Source organism: Manihot esculenta, chromosome 10 (genome assembly GCF_001659605.2).
Source record: "Manihot esculenta cultivar AM560-2 chromosome 10, M.esculenta_v8, whole genome shotgun sequence".
NCBI classification, from domain to species: domain Eukaryota; kingdom Viridiplantae; phylum Streptophyta; class Magnoliopsida; order Malpighiales; family Euphorbiaceae; genus Manihot; species Manihot esculenta.
This window is the reverse complement of record NC_035170.2, coordinates 22,181,022-22,205,792: the sequence shown is the minus strand read 5'-3', so window position 1 is coordinate 22,205,792 and position 24,771 is coordinate 22,181,022. Positions and strand designations below refer to the sequence as shown.

The following is a 24,771-nucleotide window of genomic DNA, read 5'->3' as shown; positions in this document are numbered from 1 at the left end:
TTGATTTTTAAAAAATTGTTTATAATATAATATAAATACATAAATTTTGAAAAAAAAATGTTATGACTTTAAATATTAAGAATATATTTTGTAAATATTAGTGAAAAATAAAATTCTTGTCGTTCATCTCAAAATGTTCTTTTTACCATAACATTTACTTATAAGAACTTATCATGGAAGTTTAATTATAATATTTTAAATTTATATATGTAGGCTTTTGTTGCTATTAAATTTAGTAGAATTGGTTATTTTTTCTATAGTTATTTTATGATTTAAGAAATTGAATAACCATACTAATAAGCGATTACTAGTAAAAATAATAGCATAAATTTACCAAGACTAATAATTTTATTTGATATATACATACTAATTATTTATTAACAATAATAAAATATAACTAAAAAAAGATAAAACATGCATTAAAATTATAGACAATTATTTAGTTATATGATTATAATTTTAAATAGTTACATGCATGAAATTAAATATTTATCTTAAAAAAATCATAAAAGTCACTATTGTCAATTATTTATATTTCAAAAGGTTATACTTAATTAAAAAAGGGCTGCAAAAAAATTTAAAAAATAATTAAAAAATAATACACATTAATATTTAGCAAGATCATAGTTATCTTCACCTTAATAATATTCTTTCCACGCAACAATTAATAGTTGAAAAACACTTTCCCATCAAGAAAAGGCAAAGATAAATAATTTTACAATATTTAATATTTTAGAAAAATAATAAATGACCTTTTCAAAGATTTGTAATCAAGCTAATGGTGATCTAATTGGAAGTGAGGAAGTTGAGAGTGGAGCATTGTTTTGAGATAAAATCATCTCTTTAAGCATCTAAACTTCACTTTCTAATGAATTTAATCGATTTTTCATCTTTTTGTTTTTTTATTGACTTTCACGTAGTTGAGCCTTAATTAAGTTGAGCTTTCTTACAAAATGTTTCCTTTAGATGCGTACCCTTTACTCCATCACCGTAACCAACCATACTCCATTTACATTGCTTCTTGTATTTCATCCTACAATATAGGATAATCAAATAAAAAGATAAATTTGCTAAATGGAAAAATATTATATCAATTAATTAATGACTTACATATTTTTCAATGATTTCAAGTTCAATAAGCTTGTCATTCTTCTTGTGAATCTCAAAAAATATAGTTGCTAAATCTGGCAAATTACCATCTTTGTCTCCTTATACAAAGAATTGATATATACATAAATATTTTTATATATATTTCTTATCAATTCATAAAATATATTGTTTATCCCAATAGAGACTCATTAATAATGTTCTCTTTTTCTGTCTTTCTAATTTGTAAATATAAGTTTACTGCAACTATGAGAATGCATTGTTAAAGTGACTCTGTTCTTAGAGTTTCGACCACTTAATTTCTAAATATACAAATTAAATAAATAAATAAAATCATAGCTCTCCCATTACGTAAAATTTGAATTTGTATTTACTTTGAACTTTTTAGTACTAAAATGATTTTTTATCAACCATTCCAGTCTTCTTTATCTCTATCAACAGGAACTTTCTTCAAAGTTTCTTGCATAGGTTTTTTCTTTACATACGTGAAATGCAATCTTCCCTTTACTTATTCCACAACTCTTGCATATGTTTAAGAACATAATCTTGTGGCTTTCTAAATCTTCACCTTCAAATGCTTCCTATAAAAATTGCAAAGTATTTCATAAATAAGTAAGTTTATTTAATGAAAATAGAAAAAGAAATATATAAATGAAATAATAATTATTACCTTGCTTCCCACATATGGTCTTTTTATCATTATTAATCTGTACCCATGAACTCACTCGAATAGGACAAATTTGACGATTGCGTATTATTTTCCCTAGATGCCTAGAAAAAGACTTCTAATTCTTCCCAACAGTGCGATTATTATAAAAAGTGACTTTGAGCTTATCTCCCCTTTTCAAACTTGCCATATCTTTGACTATATTTTTTTTCTCTTACCTTCTTAAAGTTTTTTGGCACCACCTAAATTTGCAAGTACATGAAATTTAAAAGCCAATTTTTCATACTATGCAATTTTTTACACACAGTTTCTTTGTTACACAAGGACAAGTCAATTTTCCCTTTGTACTTCATCTAGATAAAACCATAACAAGGCAGCATGTGAAGAAAAATTGTCTTGTTGATGCATTAAATGTCTCAACTCCAACTTTTCTCAACTCTTTTAATTCTTCAATTAAAGGTTGTAGATAGACATCAATTGCATCACCAGAACCTTCAGGAATAAGCATCGACAAAATAAAATTTGATTGCTTTATGCACATCAAGGTGAAAAATTATATGGAATGAGAATCACCGGCTACTATATGGCATCTTGGAATTTGTAAATGATTGAAAACCATTACTAGCAAGACCAAGTCTAAGATTTCGAGAGTCCAAGGCAAATGATTCATGAAGCTCATTAAATGATTTTCAAGCCATTGAATCGGACCCATTATCATCAACTCCTTTATAATGATACCATCTCATCAAATAAGATGTTTCGGTAGACATTTAACTATTATTAATGATCAAATGTATATTTTTATAATTCATAAATATAATATAGATGTTTGTAATGCAAAAACTACTTAAAATATGTTTTTGTAAGCATTCAATTCTTACAATTTTTAAAATATAGTTAGTAATTTTGATTTCAAATTTACTTAGTACTTAATTTTAAAATAATTATTCAATTTCATGTGGAGATTGAATAATTAACTATTTAAAAAATAGAAACTAATTAATATATTTTTAAGAGTAAAAAAATTAATTAATAACTAATTTCATTAAATTAGTGAATAAAATAGCTATTTTTAAGTAAGGGGTGAATCAACCACATCGAATTTTGAAGAGTTAAATTTGATTTATTAAAATTTTATTAAATTAATATTAATAAGCTCAAATTTAACTCATTGAGTTTTAATTTAAAATTAATAAGTTTAAAACTAAATAATTTTAATTAAATAACTATATATTTATATATAAATTAATTCGCAAACTTATAAATAATTTAAATATGTATAAAATTTAAGGGTACACTTAAACTATATACACCTGAACTTTAAAAATCTTAAGGGTAACTCATAAAAATATATATAAAATTTGAATTTAATTCTCTTATAATATTAATTTCAATCTGCTTAAAAAAACTGTTCACAAGTTTATTCGCTTCCTGTTTATGAATTTAAAAATGAACCAAGTTTACGAGCTGTGATAAGTCGAATACCGTGAAATTTATAAAAAAAAAGAGTAAACTGTAATTTAGTCCCTCTGATTTAGTGAAATGTAACCTTTCGTCCCTCTGTTTTAAAAAACCTTTAATTTAGTCATTGTGATTTTTAAAAATTATGCCATTAGTCCCTGCCGTTAGATTTTCAGTTAAATCACCGTTAATTTTAGTTAAAAAGACTAAAATACCCATTCTCTCTCCTTCCTCTTCCTCTTCTTCATCTTCTTCTCCTTCCCGATCTCCTCCTTCTTCTTCTTCTTGTTCTTCTTCTTCTTCTCTTTTCCGATTTCCTGTGATTTTTTAGCTGACCCTCGTATTTATTCCTTGCATTTCTTGAATTTCTCTGCCGGGTTGTTGATATTTTGAAGTGGTAGTGAGGATTGTGTATACTTCTGTTTTCATTGCCTTCTGTGCTTGTAAATATTCCTTCTCAGATTTGTCAAAAAGTTTGCAGAGTTCTTTTACAATTGGGCATTATTTTCTGCTAGTTAGCTTTCTTTTGATTCCTCTGTAGTTCTAGCTGGCCATTTACGTTTGTCTCCTGTCAAACTCTCAGCTTTGAGCTAATCTGGGTTTCACAGCTTCTGAATTTTTATTTTGTAATCTGGGTTTCGATTCTTAAAATTTAACCATTCTTCTCTCTTTGTTCTTCTGGTCATGGTGAATAATTGGGGCTCAGTGTTGTTCATCTGGGTTTCATCCATAATGTGTTTGATATGTGTTTCCTTAGGATATAATACTGTAGACGACTACTTGATAGATTGTGGATCCTCCACCAATAAATCACTGGGGGACCGTGTATTTGTAGCTGATCAATTTTTTTCCAATCTGCTTTCAACCCCACACATCACTTTTGCAAATGCTAGTTCAAGTCCCAACTCATCAGCCTATGACCCTTCTCTTTTCCAAACTGCAAGAATATTCAATGAGACTTCTTATTACTCTTTTTCAGTAAATAAACCTGGAAGACATTGGATTCGCCTTTATTTCTTTCCATTTATGTTTAAAAACTACAATCTCAGCACTGCCAAATTCTCTGTTTCTGCTCAAAATTTCACACTTATTCATCCCCTGATGGAGGCAAAGGCCAGGAGAAATGGCTGAGGCTCCGAGACCGGCGGTGAGCCGAGGAGCTCCGATTGGAAGAAGATGAGTCATTAGTGGACGAAGTAGAGGATTTCGCAATGGGAGTTCGCTTGGTGGTGGACATGAATGCCGAAGTGGCCATTTGGGAGGAAGCAGGTGAGGTTAGGAGTAGAAGAAGCTGTTATGGGTATTTTAGTCTTTTAATTAAAATTAACGGTGATTTAAATGAAAATCTAATGGGAGGGACCAATGACATAGTTTTTAAAAATCACAGTGACTAAATTAAAGGTTTTTTAAAACAGAGGGACGAAAGGTTACATTTCACTAAACCAGAGGGACTAAATTACAGTTTACCCTAAAATTAACGGTGATTTAACTAAAAATCTAACGGGAGGGACCAATGACATAGTTTTTAAAAATCACAGTGACTAAATTAAAGGTTTTTTAAAACAGAGGGACGAAAGGTTATATTTCACTAAATCAGAGGGACTAAATTACAGTTTACCCAAAAAAAAAATATATTCTTGATTTTATTTAAAAATCAAGTTGAATCCGATTAAATTTTTATTGAGTCTAATATTTTTAGAAACTCACCAATAATTTAATTTATTTATCTTCTATTTTTAAAAAAAATGTAAATGCATCCAACTATGACTCATTAAATGAAAGATAATAGGAATTAGAATAAATAAATAAATAAGTCAAGGTTCTCAATTGTCATTTTATAAAATTTATATTATATACTAAATTGCATAACACATGTAATTGATGGGCATAATAAAATTTAGAACTTTGACTAACTATATATTATATATATTAAAATAACGCATAAATTAATTATATACAATTGAATTCAAGCTACTTACAATACTAGGTCAAATATTCCCTATATTAGTAAATTATCAAATATTTATAGATTGCTTGTGTAACTAGTTAATTAGTTGATAAATTTTCTACGTAAATGACTTCATTCAAAATTGATTGATTTAGTATAATTCGACTATAAAATGCAATTTAGACAATTTCAATGCGAAAATTGATCTTATCTAAGCATAAACAAACCTTATCCTAGTGGTCTTCTTACTTTGTTAAAGGCCAACTAGCTAGACTATAAAATAAAATATTTTTATCAGTTTATAATTATTATATAAATCTTTCAAATTCAAGAAAGTTAAAATTGAAAATCAAATTGATCAAATGAAAGTACTATTGGATGCAAATATTATCTCCAATTTTAATTTTATTTTTGGCTAAAATTTCTTCAAATTAAAATGTTTGGATAATTTATTCAAAAGGGAAACATTTAGATAGAATTATAAATTAACAAAAACATTCGCTTTTATTTTCTAAATTCTCTTATAAAGTATCATAAAAATTTTAAAGTAATTTATCAATATTGATTATTCTTGAAAGTAATTTACAATATCAAAACAAAATAAATTTCTGAAAATTTTTTCAATTAAGTTAAAATTGGATAGAATTCCTTCTAAACCCAATAACAAATTAAAATTCTTTAGGCACAATCTATGGTTTCATCTACTACCTATCTATGTTCTAAAATTTTCTTCTAACTGCATGACTTCTACTTCTGAGAATCAAATGTGCTTCAACATCTTCTTCATCATCTTCTCTAAATGAACAAGCTTTGTCCTCATCAATTCTCCCCATTTTTCCTACCCCAACACTGTAACTCCTTCTCATCCCACTACACCCTTTGCTATATGATCTCCGATCATTGCCCCTGCACCGGAGAAAGGTCTCCACATCGCGTATTCCCTTGGCTGACAACAACCGAAGAAGTTCCTTGAACTCCTCGTCGTCCACTGCCCTTGAAGAGTTGACACTAAAACTCCTAGGCAATTGAGCAGTTGCACCGCCTATGCTTCCGTAACCAACCCTACCACTGCCAGCAAAGTTCAACATTCTCTTCACGTAATAATCTCTTGCCTTGCACAGAACTCTAATGGGTACTCGTGATATTTGAACCAGCTTGTTTGCTTTGCTTCTCATCATTATAGATTTGATCGAAAGCTGGTAACCCAGAAAATTAAAATAGGTCCAAAGTTGAGAATCTCCAAAGTTGATAATCTAAGGAAGATTTGATTGGAAATTGTTGTTAAAACTTTGGGAGAAGATGAAGTAGTCCTCCCACTGGGGGGGGGTGTATATATAGCTGTAGAGTTCTGATTTAAAATGGTTGCTGAAGTAGTTTCATGGAAACAAACATTGGAAATAGATTAAAGCATTTGAAAGTTTCGTACAGAAACTGGTAATAAACTAATAGGAAGATGGTGAGTGGTGAGTCTTGTAGTTGTAGGTGTGCGCTGAATGCTCTCCTCTCCTTGGGATTCTCTCGTCAAAGGCAATGAGTTTCCTTGGTCAAAGTTCAGCGGTATTATTGTATTCTTTTTAGATGATACCGAAAATTAGGCACACAGATTCAAGATGATTCTCTAATTCAAATTTTAAATATAGAATAATTTTAAAATTAAAAAAAATAGTTCTTTTAATAAATTTATTTTGTGTAAATTCAAACTAATCGACTAATAGAATTTGAATACCACCTAAATCAAAAAGAGATTTGTATTATTAATCTAACTTTTTTTTTTAATATTTGAAAATTTGCTACAGCCTTCACTTATTATTTTGACTTATTACTTCGTTTCTGTATTTGTTTTTTCATTAACTTTTATAATTTTTAGTCAATAATATAAATTTATTCTGCCACTAAATGCTTAAGTTTATATATTTATTTATAAAATTTGAATCCTCTGCCCATATTAAATAGAAATTATGCCACTTTTAAAAAATTATAAAAAATAGAGTATATTGTTGAACATTTTTATTTATTTATTTGCATAAGAGGTGATTGTTTAATTACAGCTATCTTATATTATCCATTTCAAAAAAAAAAAACTATCTTATATTATGGTAGTCCATGCAGTTGAGATTAGATCGATAATGTGGTCGAAATAGAATTATATTATAATTGGCTAGAATCTGCAAGAGAGAAAATATAAGGTGGTTGTGAGTGTTTATGGTAGTCACTTCGACGCTCAAGTCAGTATCGTGACAATTAGAGAGAACACAATAAATTGCTTAGGACTTTAGTGTTAGAGAATAGTGTACTTTTACCTCTGGGATCGTTCTCCTTTTATACTGTGAAAGGATAGAGATAAATATAGTATTTTTTGAAAATCCAGTGATTACGTGACAGGTTGCTCTATAATTGACATGTTAGCTAATTAGGTTGGTAATCTCGCGATCTATGGCGAAATGGGAATGTGCCTGATAATGGTAATTCTAGTCAAGACTCGGCATATCCGAGGAAAGCGAGTCTTGACAATAGTCTAGGTATTAAAGTGTCTGAGTCTCCTTCTCCTGTAGTGAGACCGCGTTTTCCATTTTGTCAAATCATTGCCAAACGACCCCTATCCTATAACGACAGCTCATAACTTATTTTGGGCGGATGTCATGTAACACCAGAGGTCTCCCGTTAGTCTTTGTTTCTTCAAATTCGGAGGGGATATTTCCTATTGAGATCCGGGATATGTGGCTCTTCAAGATTGGTTTCTTGCTACTTACGTCGCTTTGCCTACTGAACCTTCTGCACGGTTTATCGTGCCACAATTAGTGCCTGCCATCGAAACAAATTTTAAAAGGGTCTATTGTCTTCTCTAAGCATCACTTTTGTGTTTTTGTGCAACTTCTAAAGGAATTCACTATTGCGACTCCCTTTCTATTAAAGTCCTTGCCTAATTTTCAGTAACTCTTTTGTCTTTTTGGTATGGATAGGAACATCTCTTTCTCCTCAAGTGGGGTTTTTAGCTCCTCCTCTGACGGTTCCATCCGAGTGCCAGCGCCCATTGTTCTCTTAAGGGAGACCTCTAAGAACGACGGTACCTCCCTTAACGACATTTCGTTCGTCTTCTCGGATAGCGACGTGGATCGTTTGCATGACACCTATCACATTCCTTGGGATTCTTTCCGAATCTTTGCTCCTTCTCTCCACGTCTGTGCTAATGACTTCATTTCTGCCAGCGACACTATTATGGTTTTCGAGGAGCAGTTGAAGGCGGGACTCCATTTCCTTTTAGACCCCCTTTTTTATGGAGGTTCTTCGATTTCAAAAGCTTTCTATTGCTCAGCTTCATCCTAACAGCTGGAGAATTTTGGTAATCTTTTAGTTTGTGTGTTTTAACAATCATATTGAACCTAATATAGCATTTTTCTCCCAATTATATCAACTGGGTACTCATAAGAACAAAGAGTTTTGGTATTGTAAAAGTTGGAAGTACTTGAATATTTTTTATTGGATGCCTTTTTCTTTAAAATAGTGGAAAAATAATTTTTTTGTCCTCCATCATCGTACTCCAGGGGATTTTGGGCACCTTCAGACTAGCTGGCACTACTGGGTGGAGCTGAAGAAAGATGAAGTCAGCCCGAGGAGAGAGGAGGATAGGGTTTTGACTTCCCTTATGTCGATGGCTAAAGTCTTAAGGAAGATTAACATTACTCAAGCGATGAGGAATATCGTCTGTCCTGGCAGAGCCATATGTCGGCAAGCCAGGCCTGCGCTCCTCACTCGCATAGCCTTTCCGAAAGCGTACCCCTTCCTCAAGATTATGATACTTCCCTTTTCAACCTTTTTATTTTCTGAACTGACTATCTTACTTATTTTTTCTTTTGTTTGTAGATATGGCCGGATCCAGAAAATTCACCAAGGCAGTACGTCCTGCTCGAAAGGGCAAAGCTATTACCGTTGGAGTTACCAACCCTCCTGCTAAGCGTGCTCACTCTTCGGAGGACTTGATTGTTCTTTTTCTTCCTCCTTCCCAACCTACGGCCAAGGAACTGGCACCCTCTCAACCTGAGTCGTTGGTCCTAGGTGCATTTGGCTCTGCCTCAAACCCTGTGCTTCCTATTGATGCCCCATCTTCTTCTGCTCCTATGAATGCTGAGTCTTTCTAGCTTGCGAGCATTCAACATTTGGCCTTAGCGCTAAACAGGGCACCTTCGCTCCTTGATGACCTTTCTCTAGGTCTTCTGCAAATCAAGAGTGCCTTGAGGTCCGTAGATCATTGTCATTTAAATGAGATCGAAACGGACGAACTATTTATAAATGCTATTTATTAAGCTGGAGGATGCTCTTTGTGCCTATGTTGTCAATGAGCGTTTTAGAACCTTGATATGAGAATTTGGCACAAATGAGACACACAGGGAGCTTTTGGCTGAAGAGTGTTCAACCTTAATGTAACAGCCCTAAAATCGGACCGCTACGGGCGCTAGGATCCAGATCGGCTTAAGGCCGCCGGGACCCGTAGCAAGTCTGACATGAAACCTGTAAACCTGTTTAATCCCATACATGATCAACAAACTCAAAGAAATCTGTAAACATTCTCACATATCAACCAAGCTCAACCTGTACATTTTATTATCATAAACATAAACCACCACTGGAGCCCTAATTAAATGCTCCAATGGGGTATCTCATCATACATTGAGCTTGGACCATCATGAACATCATAAACATCATAAACATATCTATAGATCATGTATCAAAAGGGACAACAATACTCATAGGGTCAAGCACAACTATAACCTCAAATTATCTCATTCCATAACATGCTATAATCTTACATTACATCATAGTACAATTGTCATGTCCACAACCTAACTATTACATAAACATCCTTCAAAACTCTGGCTAACCTCCTGATCTACCTTGTACCTGCACATCTGGGGTTAGGGGAGAGGGGTGAGCTACAAAGCCCAGTGAGCAGAATAGGGAAAACATATATTAAAATTTCATGCTTACATGAAATGCAACACATCACAAACATATCACATAAGGATGGTATTGTCACCTCTAGTCCTCTACATTCCAAAATGCCGGGACGTAGAATGGGTACAACCGGACTTCCTCTTACTATAACATAACATAACATTCCAATATGCCAGGGACGTAGAATGGGTACAACCTGGTCTTTCTCTTACTCTGGCCGGGACGTAGAATCGGTACAACCGGCAACCATACCATAACATGCCTCATCATAACATATCAAGGACTAAAGGATCATTCAATGCCCATCCACATCATCATCAAGTATGCAATGCAACATATTCGTGGAATCTAATGCAAACAACCTAAAATATCACATGGCATTCATGATGCATGGGTCATGCTCAAAATTCATATTTCATTAATTTAAAACTTAAGGTTTATTCCACTCACCTCTGGCTAGCTCTGACAAACTCTATAGCAGCTGGCTCACTGCGGGGGTCCTCGGTTCCTCGGGTCCGAACCTACACAGGTGGACTCCAATGAGGGACCAAACATACATAAACATAACTCTAATATACTCCCCAAAAACCCCCTAAAACATCATGAAATAATCATAGAAATACATGCATGAAATGGCTGAACAGGGCACTTTCGGCGGCAGGTTCGGCGGCCGAAAGTCCCTCCAGAGCCGAAAGTCAGGCACTTTCGGCGGCACCTTCGGTGGCCGAAAGTCCCAGACAGATCCGAAAGTCCTCTTTCGGGGGCAAGCTTCGGCAGCCGAAAGCTGCCTCCATAAGAGGGTTCGGCGGCCGAAAGTCCCTTCGGCGGCCGAACCTGAGCTTCTCCCGAATGGCAGAAACTCAGCTCTCCTATGCACATTTCGCCTCCCAAGCTCAAATCATGCATACCACTCAACCAAAACATGCATACAAGCTCCTAGGGGCCTCAAACAAACATATACCCCAACTACAACACTTCAAACATACTCAAACATGCCACATTGTTCACAAATCACATAAAACCTAACATAGCTCAACTAACTTAAACATGCATTTCTACCCCATAAAACTTACTTAAAACATACTATGAGCTTAAGATCGGCTCTTACCTCTTGAAGATCGAGAGAGAGACGACCTAAACTCGGAGATCCAAGCAAATGAGCTCCTGAGTTTTCAAAGCTCCAAAACTTGTTTTAAAAGTTCAAAACTTGCAATGTGAGGTTAAAATTCAAGAAAAATGGAGGAGATTTGAAGAAAGAACACAAGATTTGGGGAGAGGGAGGTCGGAAGCTAGCTGTGGCCGAAAATGGGAGAAAGCTCGCCCATTTCGGCTAAGTGCCCCTTTTATAGGTGGCTGGCCAGGCCAAGTTCGGGGGCCGAATGTGCCTCCGCATGCATGCCATGTTCGGCGGCCGAACTTCAGTTTCAGCGGCCAAACCTGGACTCCCCTTTTCTCATGTTTTCGGGGGCCTAACGTGCCTCCAAAACGCATGCATGTTCGGCGGCCGAACTTGACTTTCGGCGGCCGAACCTGGGTTTTCCTCCAAAGACTTTTCATACAAAAACTCATTTAAAAACATACTTAAAAACATTAAAAACATGAAAACATATCATAAAAACATACTTTTACCCTTCTAGAGGTTTCCGACATCCGAGATTCCACCGGACGGTAGGAATTCCGATACCGGAGTCTAGCCGGGTATTACATTCTCCCCCCTTTAAGAACATTCGTCCCCGAATGTTCCTCAACTAGTACATGCATAACATAAAACATAACATACAAACACATAGAGACCTAACCTTAAAAGAGATGAGGATATTGCTGGAGCATGGACTCCCGTGTCTCCCAGGTGCATTCTTCTATATTGTGGTGGTTCCAAAGGACTTTCACCATCGGGATTTCCTTGTTTCTTAGCTTTCTGATCTGGGTGTCTATGATCCGCACTGGCTGCTCAACATAGGTGAGATCCTCTTGGATCTCCACATCTGGCTCACTAAGAACCTTGCTCGGATCCGACACAAACTTTCTTAACATTGAAACATGGAAAACCGGATGGATTCTTTCCATTGAAGCAGGCAAATCTAGCTTGTACGACACATTCCCAATCTTTTGCAAGATTTCAAAGGGTCCGATGTATCGCGGGGCTAGTTTACCTTTCTTCCCAAAGCGAACCACTCCTTTCATTGGAGACACCTTAAGCAATACCAGATCTCCCTCCTGAAACTCTACCTGTCTTCTGCGGATGTCTACATAACTCTTCTGTCTGCTTGCAGCAGTCTTGATTCTCTATCTGATTATGGGTACCACCCTGCTGGTGATCTCTACTAGTTCAGGCCCTGCCAAGGCCTTTTCTCCAACTTCCTCCCAGCAAACAGGTGATCTGCACTTCCTCCTATATAAAGCTTCATATGGAGCCATCCCGATGCTAGCATGATGGCTGTTATTGTAGGCAAACTCCACCAAAGGTAGATGCTGCCTCCAAGAACCGCCAAAGTCCAGCACACACATTCTAAGCATATCCTCGATAGTCTGGATGGTCCTTTCTGACTGTCCGTCAGTCTGGGGGTGGAAGGCAGTGCTGAAATCCAACCTAGTACCCATGGCATTCTGCAGACTCCGCCAAAACCTGGAGGTGAACTGGGGCCCTCTATCTGACACTATTGAAACAGGGACCCCATGCAGCCTGACGATCTCATCCACATATACCTGCGCCAACTTGTCCACAGAATAGCCACTCCTGACAGGAATGAAGTGAGCAGATTTGGTGAGTCTGTCCACAATCACCCATATGGAGTCCAATCTGTTGGACGTCGCCGGTAACCCCACTACGAAGTCCATAGCTATATTCTCCCATTTCCACTCTGGAATAGGTAGCGGGTTAAGCATTCCAGCCGGCTTCTGATGTTCCAGCTTCACCCTCTGACACACTTCGCAGGCTGACACGAACTGTGCCACTTCTTTCTTCATTGCTGGCCACCAATAAACTTTCTTCAGATCTTGGTACATCTTGGTGGCTCCGGGGTGAATGTTGTATCTTGCATTATGAGCCTCTCTCATAATGTCTCCTTTTAGCCCTATGTCATCTGGTACACACAATCGACTCCCATAGCGGAGGATCCCCTTACTGTCAAATCTGAACTCACTGTCTTTACCTGACTGAACAGTCCTGGCAATCTTCACTAACTCTGGGTCCTCATGCTGTTTCTGAGCCACCTGCTCCAGAAACACGGGTGTCACTTTCATCTGGGCCACTAACGCACCTGTACCAGACAACTCCAACTGTAGACCTTCATCAATGAGCTTGTAAAACTCCTTCACCACTGGTCTCCTCTCTGCCGTGATGTGGGATAGACTGCCTAGTGACTTCCGGCTTAGGGCGTCTGCCACGACATTCGCCTTACCCGGATGATACTGAATCTTGCAATCATAGTCACTCAGCAGCTCTACCCATCTCCTCTGTCTCAAATTCAAATCTCTTTGACTCAGGATGTACTGCAGGCTCTTATGATCTGTAAAGATCTCACATTTTACCCCATAGAGGTAGTGCCTCCACATCTTGAGTGCAAAGATTACTGCTGCCATCTCAAGGTCATGTGTGGGGTAATTCAACTCATGCTTCTTCAGTTGCCTAGAAGCATAAGCAATCACCCTCTCATTCTGCATCAGTACACAACCCAGTCCCACACGGGACGCATCACAAAAGACTGTAAAGTCCTCATCACTAGATGGCAGAGCTAAAACTGGTGCTGAAGTCAACCTCTTCTTAAGCTCTTCAAAACTCTCTTCGCACTGGTCGGTCCACAGAAACTTCTGATTCTTCCTGGTTAGTCTGGTCAGAGGAGCTGCTATTTTCGAGAAGTCCTGTACGAACCTCCTGTAGTAACCTGCCAAACCCAAGAAACTCCTGATTTCTGTCACTGAAATGGGTCTAGGCCAGTTAGCCACAGTTTCTGTCTTCTTGGGGTCTACCTCTATCCCATTCTCTGACACTACATGCCCCAAGAACGAAATGCTCCTTAGCCAGAACTCACACTTAGAGAACTTGGCATACAAGCCATGTTCCCTCAAGGTCTGCAAGACCAACCGCAGATGATGGGCATGCTCCTCTGCATTCCTGGAATACACTAAGATATCGTCTATGAAGACAATAACGAAGTGATCCATGTACTGGCTAAACACTCTGTTCATGAGATCCATGAATGCTGCAGGGGCGTTGGTTAACCCGAACGGCATTACAAGGAACTCAAAATGCCCATATCTGGTCCTGAAAGCCGTCTTTGGCACATCCTCATCTCTGATCCTCAGATGATGGTACCCAGATCTCAGATCTATTTTGGAGAAACAACCCGCTCCTGCTAGCTGGTCGAATAGATCGTCGACCCTTGGCAAAGGGTACTTGTTCTTGGTAGTGACTTTGTTCAACTGCCTGTAGTCGATACAAAGTCTAAGGGATCCATCCTTCTTTCTCACAAATAGCACTGGAGCACCCCAAGGTGAGGTACTCGGTCGGATGAAGCCCTTGTCTACCAGCTCTTGCAACTATTCTTTCAACTCTTTCAACTCAGCTGGGGCCATCCTGTAGGGAGGGATAGAGATCGGTCTAGTTCCAGGCATCAATTCAATCTCGAACTCTATCTCCCTGGCAGGTGGTAAACCTGGCAGTTCGTCTGGGAAGACGTCTAGAAACTCTCTAACCACTGGCACCGAGGCGGGCTCTCTAACCTGACTGCTAAGCTTTCTCACATAAGCCAAATACCCCTGACATCCCTTCCTAAGCAACCTACGAGCCTGAAGAGCTGATATCAGACCTCTAGGTGTGCCCCTTTTGTCTCCTCTGAAGACAACCTCTGACCCATCCTGACATCTGAACTTAACTACCTTGTCCCTGCAGTCCAAGGTAGCACCATGGGTAGATAGCCAATCCATCCCTAGAATGACGTCAAAGTCTGTCAAATCTAGAACCACAAGGTCGGCGGACAAGCATCTTCCCTCTACAAAAACTGGACTACACTGGCAGACTGACTCTGCAATTGACGGGTCACACTTGGGTCCACTGACCCATAGGGGACACTCTAACTCAGAGACCATCAACCCTAACCTCTGAACGGCTCTCAGAGCAATAAAAGAATGAGATGCACCCGGGTCCATTAATGCATACACATCAGAACACCCAATGACGAGATTACCTGACACCACGGTGTTGGATGTGTTAGCCTCCTGCTGTGTCATGGTGAAGATCCTTGCTGGAGCTGACGGACCCTCACCTCTGAACCCTGCTGAAGAAGAGGCTGATCCTCTCCCTCTGCCTCTGCCACTGGCCTGTGTAGCACCTGGAGCTACTGGCTGCGCCACACTACCTGATGCTGTCTGCTGAGGCTGTGCTGTATGAACTGCCTTAGGACACTCCCGTGACATATGTCCCTCTCGCCTACATCTGTAGCAGGCTGTTGACCCAAACCGGCACACCCCCCAGTGTTGCCTACCACATTTTGTACAAACAGCGTTATCTGCACCAGAGCTCGAACCACTTCCTAATCCCAGACCTGATTTAATCTTGCTCCAAAACTTATTCTTCTTTGATTTCCTGGTGGTGTTACTCCACTTCTTACTGCTTGAACTCAGAGAAGAGGGGTCTATCTTTCCCCCACTTGGGGTCTTGAACCCAGAAGGCTGTGCCACTGACTGCTTGACTTTTCCCTCGATGATAGCACTAGCCTCCATTCTCCTGGCCATATCCACTATGGCGTGGAAACTCTCTCTATTTGCTGACTGTATCAAGGAGGAATACCTGGAATGGAGCTTCATGATATACCTCCTTGACTTCTTCTGGTCTGTGTCCAAGTTCTGCCCAGCAAATGGCAGCAACTCCATAAACTTGTCAGTATATTCATCTACACTCATTTCATCTGTTTGCCTCAACTGTTCAAATTCAATCATCTTCAGCTCTCTGGAGCTTTCAGGGAAAGCCCATCCCGCAAACTCGTTGGCAAACTCCTCCCAAGACATACTGTCCACCCTAGGGTTCACATAGTTCTTGAACCATTCACGGGCCTTCTTACATTTTAATGTGAACCCAGCCATCTGAATGACTCTACTGTCATCCGCCCCTATCTCATCTGTTATCACCTTGACTCTCTCAAGGTATACAAACGGGTCATCACCGCTTTCAAACTGTGGGGCACCCAACTTCATGTAGTCGGTCATCTTAACCTTGCCCCCTCCAGATGAGCTAGGTTGAGGTATTTGGGTTTCTGGGACAGTAGGTGCTGCTGGTGGTGGAGAAGGTGCAGCATCCCCCGGGGTAGGGTGTGCTGTACCTGGATAATATGGTGGAGGTGGGTACATAGGGTACTGTGAATATGGTGGGTAGTAGGGTGGGTATGGCATCTGTGCGGGATAAGGGGTGAAACTAGGATAATCCGATGTACCTCCCATCGAATACCCGGGGCTATGAGAAAAGGGTGGGTAGTAAGGTGGCTGAACAAATCCCGAGGCCTGAGTGCCTCCTTGGGACTCTCCCATACCTTCTTCTGACATACTAACTCCCAAACTGCGATCCCTCCTCTGCTCTACATCCATATCATCCCCCATGTCTTCTAACATTCCTCCCTGAACTGTTCCTCTGACTGATCTGCTTCTACCCAGATCCAAAGACCTTCTAGGGTCTCTTACTGTTCTGTCCCTGTTGGACCTGCTTGACATTGCCCTAGGCAATGTAGGAGGACGGGCGCTCATGCCCTCATCCTCAGGTGGCACTCCAGTCAATCGTGCAGATCGACGAGTTCCTCTCATCCTGTTTTCTGAAAAAAAACAGTACACATCACATAACAAGCAAACATTAGCATCATATGGTTCATGTGGGCACACATGAACCCTCATCACATATCATTAATGCACATGCATATAATCATGGCATTTCACATCATCATGCAAGACAGGACTCCACATCCTATCCTAGTGGACAATGTCTTCCTATTGTGCTTGACCTTCTATAACATCTATGAGCCCGACACTCTAGGTCCGACCATATGAACCTAGGGCTCTGATACCATTCTGTAACAGCCCTAAAATCGGACCGCTACCGGCGCTAGGATCCAGATCGGCTTAAGACCGCCGGGACCCGTAGCAAGCCTGACATGAAACCTGTAAACCTGTTTAATCCCATACATGATCAACAAACTCAAAGAAATATGTAAACATTCTCACATATCAACCAAGCTCAACCTGTACATTTTATTATCATAAACATAAACCACCACTGGAGCCCTCATTAAATGCTCCAATGGGGTATCTCATCATACATTGAGCTTGGACCATCATGAACATCATAAACATATCTATAGATCATGTATCAAAAGGGACAACAATACTCATAGGGTCAAGCACAACTATAACCTCAAATTATCTCATTCCATAACATGCTATAATCTTACATTACATCATAGTACAATTGTCATGTCCACAACCTAACTATTACATAAACATCCTTCAAAACTCTGGCTAACCTCCTGATCTACCTTGTACCTGCACATCTGGGGTTAGGGGAGAGGGGTGAGCTACAAAGCCCAGTGAGCAGAATAGGGAAAACATATATTAAAATGTCATGCTTACATGAAATGCAACACATCACAAACATATCACATAAGGATGGTATTGTCACCTCTAGTCCTCTACATTCCAAAATGCCGGGACGTAGAATGGGTACAACCGGACTTCCTCTTACTATAACATAACATAACATTCCAATATACCAGGGACGTAGAATGGGTACAACCTGGTCTTTCTCTTACTCTGGCCGGGACGTAGAATGGGTACAACCGACAACCATACCATAACATGCCTCATCATAATATATCAAGGACTAAAGGATCATTCAATGCCCATCCACATCATCATCAAGTATGCAATGCAACATATTCGTGGAATCTAATGCAAACAACCTAAAATATCACATGGCATTCATGATGCATGGGTCATGCTCAAAATTCATATTTCATTAATTTAAAACTTAAGGTTTATTCCACTCACCTTTGGCTAGCTCTGACAAACTCTATAGCAGCTGGCTCACTGCGGGGGTCCTCGGTTCCTCGGGTCCGAACCTACACAGGTGGACTCCAATGAGGGACCAAACATACATAAACATAACTCTAATATACTCCCCAAAAACCCCCTAAAAGATCATGAAATAATCATAGAAATACATGCATGAAATGGCTGAACAGGGCACTTTCGGCGGCAGGTTCGGCGGCCGAAAGTCCCTCCAGAGCCGAAAGTCAGGCACTTTCGGCGGCACCTTCGACGACCGAAAGTCCCAGACAGATCCGAAAGTCCTCTTTCGGGGGCAAGCTTCGGCAGCCGAAAGCTGCCTCCACAAGAGGGTTCGGCGGCCGAAAGTCCCTTCGGCGGCCGAACCTGAGCTTCTCCCGAATGGCAGAAACTCAGCTCTCCTATGCACATTTCGCCTCCCAAGCTCAAATCATGCATACCACTCAACCAAAACATGCATACAAGCTCCTAGGGGCCTCAAACAAACATATACCCCAACTACAACACTTCAAACATACTCAAACATGCCACATTGTTCACAAATCACATAAAACCTAACATAGCTCAACTAACTTAAACATGCATTTCTACCCTATAAAACTTACTTAAAACATACTATGAGCTTAAGATCGGCTCTTACCTCTTGAAGATCAAGAGAGAGACGACCTAAACTCGGAGATCCAAGCAAATGAGCTCCTGAGTTTCCAAAGCTCCAAAACTTGTTTTAAAAGTTCAAAACTTGCAATGTGAGGTTAAAACTCAAGAAAAATGGAGGAGATTTGAAGAAAGAACACAAGATTTGGGGAGAGGGAGGTCGGAAGCTAGCTGTGGCCGAAAATGGGAGAAAGCTCGCCCATTTCGGCTAAGTGCCCCTTTTATAGGTGGCTAGCCAAGCCAAGTTCGGGGGCCGAATGTGCCTCCGCATGCATGCCATGTTCGGCGGCCGAACTTCAGTTTCGGCGGCCGAACCTGGACTCCCCTTTTCTCATGTTTTCGGGGGCCTAACGTGCCTCCAAAACGCATGCATGTTCGGCGGCCGAACTTGACTTTCGGCGGCCGAACCTGGGTTTTCCTCCAAAGACTTTTCATACAAAAACTCATTTAAAAACATACTTAAAAACATTAAAAACATGAAAACATATCATAAAAACATACTTTTACCCTTCTAGAGGTTTCCGACATCCGAGATTCCACCGGACGGTAGGAATTCCGATACCGGAGTCTAGCCGGGTATTACACTTAAAGACCCGAGTGGCAAAGTTGAAGGTTCAATAAAGGACCCTAGAATCTATGGACAAGCTCAAGAATAATCTTGACGCAGCTTGTGCTTCTAACCTGGGCCTTGAGAGTTGGGTTAAGTCTACCGAGGATCAAGTGGCCTTGTTGCAATGCTAGGTTTTGGAGTTGAAAGCTCAGGTAAATGAGGCTTGGGCTGCCTTTACTAGGGTAGCCGAGCTTAAGGCAAAACACCAGAGACAGTGGCCCAAGGTGAGGAAATGTTTGTTCAAGGCTAGAATTCCATGAAGAAGGAGCTAATGAAGTGTTTTCCTTCTGAAGATTTCTCTTGGATAGATGATATCCTCCCCGAGGAGGGGAGCGTGCCAAGGATACTCCTTTTGAGGACGGGAATGATGAAGATGCACCCTCAAGCCGGGTTTCTCCTACCGAAAATATCAATATAACTGAGACTCAAGCAGATGAGGCTAATGACCTCGCCCCTTTGTAATCTTTTTATTTAATGAGAATGTCCCTTTTGTTTGTCAATATTTTCTGCATAAAATTTTTTTCCTTGAGGAAAAAGGTTTACTCATGTGACTACCACTTGTTTATGACGTCTAGTCACTAACTCGTCTTAGGTTCATGAAATAAGGGACTTAGTGAATATCCAACGACCAATTCATAACGTATGGTGAATGCTTGCCTTGTCGTTATAAGTAATGATCTGGCTGGAACCGCCTTGTGATTTGTCCTAGATAAAATTGCCTTATGGCCATAATCTGTGGGACCAACGCCCAAGTGGTCTGGCGAAGACCGCCTTGTGACCTAGTTTGGCTTAAATTGCCTTATGGCCTTAATTCATGGGGCCAATGCCCAAGTGGTATGAAGGGAACTGCCTTGTAACTTGGCTTAGTTAAAATTGCCTTATGGCCTTGATTCGTGGGACCAATACCCGAGTGGTCTGGTGGGAATCGCCTTGTGACCTAAGAATCATACCACATAAAAATATTTTATTAACTTTATTATTAAAGAATATCCTTTGACTTTATTATTAAAAGAATATCCTATTACATACAAGAATAAAACTAAATTGCTTGTCAAAATGTGAACAATATCGGAACAGATATTTTGGCCGGACCCTATGTTTCTGGTAAGTAAGCTATAATTTTATCTATACCTCATTGGGTCCTTTTGTCATCACATGTATGACTCCCACGGGTTTTTTATCAGGAGTCGCCTCAGGGGTTATTTCCTCAAACTCAGATTTTTGACCTTCTTTTTTATTTCTTGTGAATTCTTGGAGGGTGCCATCCCTTATGAGCCTCTCAATCTTGTCCTTTAATTGTTGACATTCTTTTGTTGTGTGGTCATGATCTTCATAGAAGCGACAATATTTGGTCCTGTCCCATTTGTCTGCCTTCTCGGGATTAAGCTTGGGCAGCCACCTGATTTCTTTATCGTTCTTCCTAATCCACATTAAGATACGAGTTCGTGAGTCACTTAGCGGGGCATAATTCTTATACTTGCTTTGTTCGTCCTTTTTTCATGAGATGGGATAGCTCCTATGATTCCCTTTAGAGGCTCGTCTCTTGGACTTTTGACTTATCTTTTGACTTGCCTTTTTGTCTTCTTTTAGTATATGAATCTCATCATCCAACCTAATATACTTTTGGACTTTATCTATCAGCTGTTGGTATGTTGCTGCTAGGTTTTTTATCAAGGAATTAATGAACTTGACATTTCGAGTCCCTTTCTTCAACGCCTCACATGCTATTCCATGATTCAACTCGTCTACCTGTATGGCTTCAGCATTGAAATGGGAAATAAAACTTCTCAAAGACTCACCCTCTTTCTGGCAGATCTTCAGCAGGTCCGAGGAAAGCTTTTTTTGGAGGTATGCAAGTGATAAATCTGGATTTGAATATCATAGCAAACTGTATAAAGTTTCGGATTAAACCTGGTCTTTGGTGTTGATATCATTTCTAAGCCAAACCCGTGATGTCTACGAGAACACTCCACATAGTACAAAATCATTTACATCTTGAAGCTGCATGGTCATCCTGAAGATGGCTAGATGGCTTTGGGGATCCGCCATTCCGTCATACTTATCCAAACTGGACAACTTAAACTTAGCAGAAAAAGATTCCATTAGTATTTTTTCTGCAAGAGGCGAGATCCCATCTAAACTAAAATTTGCTTCCTGTTATTTTTGATATCTTTGTACAACCCATACTCACTTTCAATCCACTCCTTTTGGAGCCTCATCTAATTCATCTTCATATTCAGACTTACTTTTGTGCTGCACTTTGGTCACTTTTGTCTGGGCCCTTGATGTAACGACCCGGAAACCGGACTGCTACCAGCGCTAGGATCCAAATCGGCTTAAGGCCACCGGGACCCGTAGCAAGCCAAACATACATCCTGTGAACCTGTTTAATCCCATACATGATCAACAACATACATAAAAATTAAAACTTTTCTTGTCATACATTCATTCTCTCATACACCAAACTCAACCTGTGCATGCACTATACATAATCATAAACATTGATCCCTCTTTGGGATCTCATCAATGCCCCAAAGGATGACATAACATGTGTTGAGTTGGTTTACATAAACATCATAAAACATCTAAGATCATGTATTAAAAAGGGATACAACATTCTATGGTCAAGCACATCTCTAACATCCATAAGCCTCATCACATTACATTTCTATATTGTACTTATACGTGACTGTACTAAACATAACATATTAACATTATTCATGTCCACACTATCTATTACATGACCATGACTTCATTACTCTTGCTGACCTCCTGGTCTACCCTGTACCTGCAAACCTGGGGGTTAAGGGAGAGGGGTGAGCTACAAGAGCCCAGTGAGCAGAATAATAAAACATTTAAAACATATGATAACATGGAATACATCACATCACAGCCAATCACATCAAGGATGAATTTGTCACCAAGACCCCTCTACATTTCCATTAGTGCCAGAACGTAGAATGGGTCCTGGTCTTTCTCTTAACATACATAACATAACATTCCAAAATGCCAGAACGTAGAATGGGTCCTGCTCTTTCTCTTACATGGTGCCAGCGAACGTAGAATGGGTCCCACTGGTCTTTCATTCCGTACCGTACATAACATATAATTACATCATAGATCGAGGGCTATGGATCATCCAACATTCATCCACATCAACACATAAAATGCAATGCAACATATTTGTGAATACTAATGCAAACACCCTAACATATCACATGGTATCCATGATGCGTGAATCATGCTGAAACATTTATTATTTACTTTAAAGCATAAAGAGTTATTCCACTCACCTCTGGCTAGCTCTGACAGACACAGAAGCAGCTGAACTTACTGCTGGGGTCCTCGGTTCCTCGGGTCCGAACCTACGCAGGTGGACTCAAATGAGGGACCAAACATACATGAACATGACTCTAAAATACTCCCCAAAAACCCCCTTAAAACACCTCAAAACATCCATGGAAAACATGCAAAGGAAGGCTGAACAGGGCACTTTCGGCGGTAGGTTCGGCGGCCGAAAGTCCCTCCAGAGCCGAAAGTCAGGCAGGTTCGGCGGCACCTTCGGCGGCTGAAAGTGCCCTCCAGAGACGAAAGTCCTCTTTCGGGGGCAGGGTTCAGCAGCCGAAAGGCTTGCCTTCCAGGCAGGTTCGGCGGCCGAAAGTCCTTCGGCTGCCGAACCTGGTTTCTGCCAAAAGGGCAGAAACTCGGCTCCTCATGTACAAACACCTCCCATTCCATTCAAACACGCATACAACTCAACCAAAACATGCATAGATACATACATCAGCTCCTAGGGGTTTCAAACTATCCTAAACCCCAACTACAACACATCACAAGCATCACAGCAACCTACATTGTCCATAAAACACATAAAACCTAACAATGCTCAACTAACTTAAACATACACTTCTACCCCATGAATCAACTTAAAACTTGTTTAAACCATGTAGTGAGCTCAAGATCGGCCCTTACCTCTTGAAGATCGAGAGGAATACGACCCTAGCTCGGAGATGGGAGAGATTTGAGTTTCTTGAACCTCCAAGCGACAAAACTTGCTATATGCTCAAAGATCTTCAAAACAAAGTGAAAACTCATGAAAATCAAGAAATATTTGAAGGAAGAACTCAAAAATTGGTGAGGGACGGCGGAGAGCTCACCTTGGCCGAAAATGGGGAGAAAACTCGCCCATTTCGGCTAAGGGACCCCTTTATAGGTGGCTGGCCAGGCCACATTCGGGAGCCGAACGTGCCTCCGCATGCATGCCATGTTCGGCGGCTGAACATAAGGTTCGGCGTCCGAACCTGGTTCCCCTCACTTATGCCTTCGGGGGCCTAAGGCACACTCGAAACACATGCATGTTCGGCAGCCGAACCTGCATCTTCCTCCAAGGCTATTTTCATTCAAAACTTAACTTTCTTTTTGTTGTCCCTTGAGGCAACCCAAGAGGGGGGGGTGAATTGGGTTTATAAAAAATTTAATGGCAAAGACAAGAAATTAGAAGAGAATAGGGAAGAGAAAAATCAATACAAAGATTTATAGAGGTTCAGCTATCCAAGCCTACGTCCTCTCCTCAAGGTCCACTTGAGAGTTCAACTCCACTATCAAATCTTCTTTGGGTGAAGATCAAAACCCTTACAATCTTAGAGCAAGCCTTTTCTCTTTACAAATCTCTTTTCCACTCAAGAGCGATTCTTTGCTCAATGCCACACTCACAACAACAGAATCTCTCAATCAACCTTTACTCACTCAGAAAAGCCAATCAATTACAACTCAAAACAAGCTTTCAAGAAATCAATGCTTTGGCTCAAGGTTTTGAGAGAGAGAGAATGAAAAATGCTGTAATCTCAATAAATATTTGCTTAGATGGTTGTTGTAACCTCACAACAACAAAAACAAGTTGTATTTATAGTTCATTCATAAATATGGCCGTTGGGGGTGCATTAAATGCAAATAGAGCCGTTTATGTTCAGAAATAACCGTTACATCGCGTTCAGAAAAACTCAGGTTCGGCGGCCTAAGCTTAGACTTCGGCGGCCGAACCATTTGGGGCGAAGAAACTATTCCTTTAAAACTGAATTTTCGGCGGCCTAAACTCAATGTTCGGCGGCCGAACATGGTGGACTTTCGTTTCTGTTCCTCACTTTCGGAAGCCAAACTTTAGGCTTCGGAGGCAGACCCAAAACACACTTTCGGCGGCCGAAGGTTAAATGTTCGGCGGCCGAAAGTGTGGGACTTTCGTCTTTGTCCCTCACTTTCGGAAGCCGAAGGTTACACTTAGGGGGCTGGTTGAAAACCCACTTTCAGCGGCCGAAAGTCAATATTCGGCGG

The 24,771-nt window shown here is 39.8% G+C and overlaps 1 protein-coding gene across 1 annotated transcript; it reads right to left on the bottom strand.

The window, feature by feature from the left end:
* Positions 1-5,902: 5,902 nt before the first annotated feature.
* LOC110624229 lies at positions 5,903-6,358 on the bottom strand. Its single transcript, XM_021769339.1, has one exon. It carries the CDS (start codon positions 6,356-6,358, stop codon positions 5,903-5,905), a length of 456 nt encoding a protein of 151 aa, XP_021625031.1.
* Positions 6,359-24,771: the final 18,413 nt, after the last annotated feature.

Coding starts and splice junctions, on each gene's coding strand:
- LOC110624229 (XM_021769339.1), bottom strand. CDS start 6,358: ATGAGAAGCAAAGCAAACAAGCTGGTTCAAATATCACGAGTACCCATT.